The sequence below is a fragment of the Salvelinus alpinus genome, chromosome 31 (assembly GCF_045679555.1).
Source record: "Salvelinus alpinus chromosome 31, SLU_Salpinus.1, whole genome shotgun sequence".
NCBI lineage: Eukaryota > Metazoa > Chordata > Actinopteri > Salmoniformes > Salmonidae > Salvelinus > Salvelinus alpinus.
In genome coordinates this window covers 37,366,288-37,374,464 of record NC_092116.1, presented here as the reverse complement: position 1 = coordinate 37,374,464, position 8,177 = coordinate 37,366,288, and the positions used below count along the sequence as shown (strand labels likewise).

Below are 8,177 nucleotides of genomic sequence, written 5' to 3'. Positions count from 1 at the left end.
GCACATCAGCAGGTTTGTCCCCTAGTCGGCTCAGGGATTTGAAACAGCAACCTTTCAGTTACTGGCCCAACACTCTAACCACTAGGCTACCTGCCACCCTCCCCCCTCCCCCTCTCCCACCTCCCTCCCCCTCCCGTGGTTATGTGGTTAGTTAGTTTCTGTAGTGTTGAATATGAATGGTCTGCTGCTAAATAACCTGCCTGCTACTTCCTCTGCTGTGGTCAAACACGTTCTAACACACACACACACACACACACACACACACACACACACACACACACACACACACACACACACACACACACACACACACACACACACACACACACACACCCCCACCCACACACACACACACACACACACACACACACACACACACACACACACACACACACACACACACACACACACACACACACACACACACACACACACACACACACACACACACACACACACACACACACACACACACACACTCACACACACACACACACGCACACACACACATTTTCAAAGAACTTACTTAATGGTTGCCCAGACATGTAGTGATGCATAAAACAGAACATTAGTCTTCCTGCTTCCTGCAGTCTGTCCTGAATAGCACCCTATTCCCTCTTTATATAGCACACTACTACTACTACCCTACCTAAATAGGGAATAGGGTGCCAGCCCTGGTTAAAAGTAGTGCCCTAAATAGGGAATAGGGTGCCAGCCCTGGTCTAAAGTAGTGCCCTAAATAGGGAATAGGGTGCCAGCCCTGGTCTAAAGTAGTGCCCTAAATAGGGAATAGGGTGCCATTTAGGATGCATTCTCGGCTTCCTGATTTTCCAACTATCACTTCCGTTCAGTAACCAGATAGGAGAGAAACAGTCTGGTCTTTAGGTCTTCAACAGAGGGCAAATCCGTTCTGAACCGGACATATCCTTTATTTTCATTCATGTGCTGAAATAACCGACAAAATCATTAACTGTCAATAACATGTGGTTGAAATGCGAGACTGTGTAGAGCTTTGCGTACTAAATGGCACCCAAATCCCTATATAGTGCACTATTGTTGACTATTAAAGCCATATGGCATTATGTAGGGTTTGGGTGGCATTTGGGACGGACATGAGTCTTGGATACGTTTAGCTTTCACTGCGACGTTGAATTATCTCTCCCTCTCGGTGTGCAAAGTAAACGTCAAAATGAGAGGAAATCTCCCTGCAAATGAATTAAGAAATATATATATTTTTTAAAGTGTCATATTTGTGGTAGGCTACCATAAACTAAACGGAGTGTGTATGGTACGACGCTATCAGTTGCTATGGTGCTGATTCTCATCATTTATATTGCCTTCGCAGTGCTTCATTTGGAAATTGGGAGGTGCAAGGACAAAAACTGATCCCAAATGGTGGGGGGGGGGGGGGGGGGGGGGTATACCGGGGTGCTCTGCGGTACCGGAACACATTAAAAAATATATCGTTTATAATAAAACTTTGCATGCATTATCGTAGTTTTTGCATACTGACATGGATCAGTAGAGTCGAGGCTCTTGCAGAAGTTGCACGCATGAGGAAATTGTTTTGTTGTCTAGGGTTCCGGGGGAAATGTGGCCTTTATATATGCATTTCATACAGTTCTACTTCATTTTAGATGACTGGAGACTTTAGCTGAGTATTTTTTTAATACCTCACAAATTGATCGAAATGACAGACGGCTTTGACACTGACAAACTGAGAATCTGAGATCAATAAAAAATGACCTTGTCTTCAAGCCATCAATAGCCTAGACTTACTGTAGGTGAGTGGAGACACACATTGTGCACTATGAGGAGGAAATTATAGCCCTGAAAACAGCTTTCCAGTTTCACTGACTCAATCCGCTCACTCACCTGCGATGGCCGATGCGCCCGTGTCAAAAGCTCATCTCTCTCTCTCTTGTTTCTCCTTGGTAAAACAATACTGTTCGCTCAATAGGCCTATTTGGAAGTTGATAACTTAGTAGCCTACAGACAGATCAGGCTTCTCTTTTCAACAGGATCCATTTGCTTTCTAAACTGTATTTTCCCGCGATTGTATTTGAAAAAATGCGAAAGCCTGTTTTTTTCGTGCATGTTTTTTTGACAGCCGCGCGTTCTCGACTTGTCGGAATGCCCAGTGATTGGGCTACACACAATCCATAGCTAGGCAATAACAAAAATATATATATATATATTTTTTTAAATATTGATCATCTGTGCCTAAACTGTAGGCCTCCTCCTGATGTAGTATTCAGAATGATTTAATTTATTTCTGAACAAACAACAGTGATTCTACATCTTTGTCAAATGTATTTGAATTTATCACGAGCGCTGCTGCTGCGTCACCTCCAGAAAGAACCCTTCTGGCGGCTATGATTCTATAAGGAAACGCTAATGGGAAGAGAGTTTAATAACAGGCTCATGTATACCAGAGTAGAGCGAGAGGGATCATTGGAAGTTAATATCATTGTAGTTCTGTGAGAGACACAGGCGCCCTTCTCCCATTAAGAACAGCAATGGCCACCACGTCTTGGTCTATATACGCTACAATGTTGCGCAAATCATGAACCCGGGCACGAATCAATTATCATGCACGTTTTCGTTGTTTTAGGGGGCATAACTTGAATTAGCCTAACTGATTGCTTTTATTGGAATTTTTACATCGCAAACAGTGAAAAGTATTTTTCATGCCACAAGATGTACCGGATCCTGGTAAATGGGTTCCAGAACGAAAACCGAGTGGTCCAAAACTGAGAGGTGCCGGATCCTGTTCCGGTTCCAGAGAGTAACGGGAGGTGATGAATACTCCGTAATTTCCTCACTTACTGATAGAGTCCTAAATTGCATCATATTACCTAAGTAGGCTTAGTGCATTCCCTTGTCAAACGTAGTGTACTATATAGCCATGGGGACTAGGGAGCCATCCGGGATGCAAGCCTCATAGGTGCCTTTAGTCAACCCAAAGATCTCACAATACAATGGTGTCTGAAATTAAGTTTAGTCAGTCAGTCCTGTTCTCTCTCTCTCGCTCCCCCTCTCTCTCTCCGTTTGTCTCGCTCTGTCTCGCTCCCCCTCTCTCTCTCCGTGTGTCTCGCTCTGTCTCTCTGTCTCTCTCTGTCTCGCTCCCCCTCTCTCTCTCCGTGTCTCTCGCTCCCCCTCTCTCTCTGTCTCTCTCTGTCTCGCTCCCCCTCTCTCTCTCTCCGTGTGTCTCGCTCTGTCTCTCTCCCCCTCTCTCTCTCCGTGTGTCTCTCTGTGTCTCTCTCACTGTCACTCTCTCTCTCTCTGTCTTTCGGATATTGTATCGATGAGACGATGGGTATCGATGTGTGTGGAAGGGAGAGCGCGTGGCAGAGAGACAGAGTCACTGACCGGTCACTCCCCCCTCTACACGAGCTTCCCGGTTGCGCACGCTACGGGAGGCTATAAAAGCTGGCATCTCGACACAAGTGGCATTAAAGCAGCAAATAAATTCAGCATCGCAAGCGCGAACCACTTACCAACGGACATCAATTTAGGAATATTCTGTGTGTGTTTTTTTTCTGTGGACTTTATCGAGAGTTTGATCTGTGTTGTAAGTGTTTCTTCCATCAAGGGAGTGTTGTTGCATTTTAAACAGAGTGACATTGTATTTATCTAGATACAGCTTATATCTGTTAACTGTCATGCGTCTCCGGGTGTGGGCCAAACTCCCGTGGTTGCTCGCGCAACTGCTCGCCATGCTGTGCTCCACTGGACAGGCGCGTGCCAAACTAAACTCCATCTCAACGGTGCTACTCCGGGAGTCGCACGCACCGTCAGCCGACAGGAGCACGGGTTCCCCGTTACCCGGTACCGTGAGGAAGAGCAGCAAGGTCCCGGATCAGGTAAGGAACTAAAACACTGGTCCTTATGGGGACAGAGTCATTTTGTCGCGGCAGGTAGTTTAGTGGTTAGAGGGTTGGGCCAGTAACCGAAAGGTTGCTGGATTGAATCCCCTGAGCTGACAAGGTAAACATTTTGTCGTTCTGCCCCTGAACAAGGCAGTTAATAAGAGTTTGTTGTTAACTGACTTGTCTAGTTAAATAAAGGTTAAATAAAAGCCTGGATGTTATTCGGCATACAGGAGCGCTTTAAACAGACCCCATCTACAGTAGTCTGATAAGTTGATGTTATCTCTTATGGACAGCGTGTCATTTTCAGCCTTTCTTTATTTTAATGCACCTTAGAACTGCAGACGGTTGCCTATAGCAACGTTTCCCTTACAGATTCCATTATTTTTTTTATTTTTTTTGCCTACTTGAGGGTCTCAGCTCAACATGTTTTTCTTTTAAATCGTGGTCTTTGTAACCCGAACAAAGTTGCTCAATGCTCACCTCAAAGTTCAATCTCTCCAAATAGTGGTTGTATTGCTGACTGGACCATGTCCTCCCCTCGTCCTCCTCCTCTCTCAGGTGTACCCCTGTGGCAGCGACCTGGAATGTGGCAAGGGGAGCTTTTGCCAGGCTCCCTCCAGAAACCCCTCCCCACAACGATGTCACACCTGCCGACAGAGGAAGAGGCGTTGTCATAGAGACGCCATGTGCTGCCCCGGCAACCATTGTAGAAACAGTAAGTTCTATGGATGTTTTAACAATGACATCGCAAACGGTGTGTTGGGAATTGTTTTTTGTTGAGGCATTGTACTAATGTTCTCTCTCTCTCTCTCTCTCTCTCTCTCTCTCTCTCTCTCTCTCTCTCTCTCTCTCTCTCTCTCTCTCTCTCTCTCTCTCTCTCTCTCTCTCTCTCTCTCTCTCTCTCCCTCTCCTCTCTCTCTCTCTCTCTCTCTCTCTTTCTCCCTCTCTTTCTCTCCCTCTCTCCCTCCATCTCTCCATCTCTCTCTCAGATATCTGTACCCCTCTCCCAGACAGTGTGATGACACATCATATCACAGAGTTAGAGGAACATCCCAGACTGCCCCCAAAGAGGAAGGTTGGTTGGAGGAAGAGAGGGAGAGGTCAGACCAAGCTGCCCCCCATCAAAGGTAAAATGCTGCCCCACACCACTAGCCCTGTTACAGATGTTAAAACAGCTCTCTCAGCATGTCGGATCAAATCTCGAGCGAGCTTTGTCCTCTGGCCATTTACTTGATTCAAATTGAAGTCTGTCATGAGAGACTGTCATTGTGTTCTACATGCAGAACTAACAGGGTCTGTCATGAGAGACTGTCATTGTGTTCTATATGCAGAACTAACAGGGTCTGTCATGAGAGACTGTCATTGTGTTGTACATGCAGAACTAACAGGGTCTGTCATGAGAGACTGTCATTGTGTTCTACATGCAGAACTAACAGGGTCTGTCATGAGAGACTGTCATTGTGTTCTACATGCAGAACTAACAGGGTCTGTCATGAGAGACTGTCATTGTGTTCTACATGCAGAACTAACAGGGTCTGTCATGAGAGACTGTCAATGTTTTCTACATGCAGAACTAACAGGGTGTCTCTCTCTCTTCTACCCCGCAGGTCAGGTGGGTGACCCGTGTCTCAGGTCTACAGAATGTTCTGAAGGTCTGTGTTGTGCCCGTCACTTCTGGGACAGGATCTGTAAGCCGGTGCTGAGGCATGGGGAGGTGTGTACACGGCACGGCAGGAAAGGACAGCACGGCCTGGAGTTGTTCCAACGCTGTGACTGTGGAGAGGGATTGGCCTGCCAAGCACTCCGTACAGCCCTGCCATCTTCCTCATCATCATCATCATCATCATCGTCGTCGAAGTCGATAGCAGCCAGCTAAAGCAAGATTGTACTTGTGTCAGAGGGAGTGAGGGAAGGAGTGAGGGAGGGAGTGAGGTAAGGAGGGAGGGAAGGAGAGAAGTAGGGAGGGAGGGAAGGAGGGAGGGAAGGAAGGAGGGAAGGAGTGAGGGAAGGAGGGAAGGAGGGAGTGAAGGAAGGATGGAAGGAAGGAGGGAAAGAAAATAAAGACTCAACCACTGCCCCATCAGCTCCATCTTCCCCCTGATAGAGAGAGGAGGAGGAGTCACCTGGAGAAGACAGCTCTATATACCTGTAGACTGACTCACCTGGAGAAGACTGACTCACCTGGAGAAGACACCTCTATCTCTACCTGTAGACTGACTCACCTGGAGAAGAGTTAACCCACTGTTCCCCTGAACAAGGCAGTTAACCCACTCTTCCCCTGAACAAGGCAGTTAACCCACTGTTCCCCTAAACAAGGCAGTTAACCCCCTGTTCCCCTGAACAAGGCAGTTAACCCACTGTTCCCCTGAACAAGGCAGTTAACCCACTGTTCCCCTGAACAAGGCAGTTAACCCACTGTTCCCCTGAACAAGGCAGTTAACCCACTGTTCCCCTGAACAAGGCAGTTAACCCACTGTTCCCCTGAACAAGGCAGTTTCCCGGGCGCCGAAGACGTGGATGTCGAATTAAAGCAGCCCCCTGCACCTCTCAGATTCAAAAGAGTTGGGTTAAATGTGGAAAACACATTTCAGTTGAATGCATTCAGTTGTACAGCTGACTAGGTATCACCCTTTACCTTTCCCTTATCAATACTGTATCGGAAATGATCGGCGGTTTATCAATACTGTATGAAAATTATCGGCACCTTATTAAAACTGTATGAAAATTATCGGCACCTTATCAATACTGTATGAAAATTATCGGCACCTTATCAATACTGTATGAAAATTATCGGCACCTTATCAATACTGTATGAAAATTATTGGCACCTTATCAATACTGTATGAAAATTATTGGCACCTTATCAATACTGTATGAAAATTATCGGCACCTTATCAAAACTGTATGAAAATTATCGGCACCTTATCAATACTGTATGAAAATTATCGGCACCTTATCAATACTGTATGAACGATGTGTGATCATTGTGAATTCTGTATGTATTATAGGACTTCTAGAAGTATGCACCTGAATAAATGAACATTAAACAATTAAAGAATCAGATTTTCAAACAAACATGAAGTGTTTATTCATGTTTTTATATAAATGTTTTTGGTGATAAATTGTTTGATTGAAGGACATCAAATCAAATATTGGTGTTTGTGTGAGGAGAGAGAGAGAGGAAGGAGAGAGGGAGGAGAGAGAGACAGAGAGAGAGAGAGGAACGAGAGAGAGGGGGAGGAGAGAGAGGGAGGAGGGAGGAGAGAGAGAGGGAGGAGAGAGAGAGGGGAGAGAGGAGAGAGAGAGGGAGGAGAGAGAGAGAGAGAGAGGGAGACAGAAAGAGGAGAGAGGAGAGATGAGGGAGGAGAGAGAGAGACAGAAAGAGAGAGAGAGAGGGGGGAGGAGAGAGAGAGAGAGAGGGAGACAGAAAGAGAAGGAGAGAGGAGAGATGATAGAAGGAGGAGAGAGAGAGAGACAGAAAGAGAGAGAGGGGGGGAGGAGAGCGAGAGAGAAAGAGAGGGAGACAGAAAGAGGAGGAGAGAGGGAGGAGAGAGGGAGGAGAGAGAGAGACAGAAAGAGAGAGAGAGAGGGGGGAGGAGAGAGAGAGAGAGAGGGAGACAGAAAGAGAAGGAGAGAGGAGAGATGAGAGAAGGAGGAGAGAGAGAGAGACAGAAAGAGAGAGAGGGGGGGAGGAGAGCGAGAGAGAAAGAGAGGGAGACAGAAAGAGAAGGAGAGAGGAGAGAGGGAGGAGAGAGGGAGGAGAGAGAGAGAGACAGAAAGAGAGAGAGACAGAAAGAGAGAGAGACAGAAAGAGAGAGAGAGAGAGCATGTCTGAATTGTCTCAGTAACAAGGAAGTCAAACAACACACAGATGGTGTTTCCAGTCCTCAGTATTCTAATAATAGGGTTCTCATTTTGTTGTGAAACGTTTTGACGTGTAATCTGATTGGTGAGGCTTGCATGTCCCGATCAGAGAAGAGGTGTGTGTGTGTGTGTGTGTGTGTGTGTGTGTGTGTGTGTGTGTGTGTGTGTGTGTGTGTGTGTGTGTGCGTGCGTGCGTGCGTGCGTGCGTGCGTGCGTGCGTGCGTGCGTGCGTGCGTGTGTGTGGATGGAAGATATTCACTACTATCATACTATTGCTGGTCTCCAGAATCTGAATGTTATTTTACATGTTTGTTTGTACAGAGCTCTATTCCCTATATAGTGCACTACTATAGACCAGAACCCTATTCCCTATATAGTGCACTACTTTAGACCAGAGCCCTATTCCCTATATAGTACATTACTTTAGACCAGAGCCCT

At 46.3% G+C, this 8,177-nt stretch overlaps 1 protein-coding gene across 1 annotated transcript; it reads left to right on the top strand.

Moving 5' to 3' along the window:
* The first annotated feature begins 2,842 nt into the window (after positions 1 to 2,842).
* Positions 2,843 to 5,769, top strand: LOC139561365 (dickkopf-related protein 2-like). Its single transcript, XM_071378396.1, has 4 exons — positions 2,843 to 3,866; positions 4,434 to 4,590; positions 4,865 to 5,002; positions 5,483 to 5,769. The coding sequence occupies exons 1-4, from the start codon at positions 3,666 to 3,668 to the stop codon at positions 5,749 to 5,751; spliced, it is 765 nt and encodes a 254-aa protein (XP_071234497.1). The 5' UTR covers positions 2,843 to 3,665; the 3' UTR covers positions 5,752 to 5,769.
* Positions 5,770 to 8,177: the final 2,408 nt, after the last annotated feature.

Coding starts and splice junctions, on each gene's coding strand:
- LOC139561365 (XM_071378396.1), top strand. CDS start 3,666: ATGCGTCTCCGGGTGTGGGCCAAACTCCCGTGGTTGCTCGCGCAACTG. Junction 3,867..4,433: donor GCAGCAAGGTCCCGGATCAG/GTAAGGAACTAA, acceptor CTCCTCTCTCAG/GTGTACCCCTGTGGCAGCGA. Junction 5,003..5,482: donor CAAGCTGCCCCCCATCAAAG/GTAAAATGCTGC, acceptor TCTACCCCGCAG/GTCAGGTGGGTGACCCGTGT.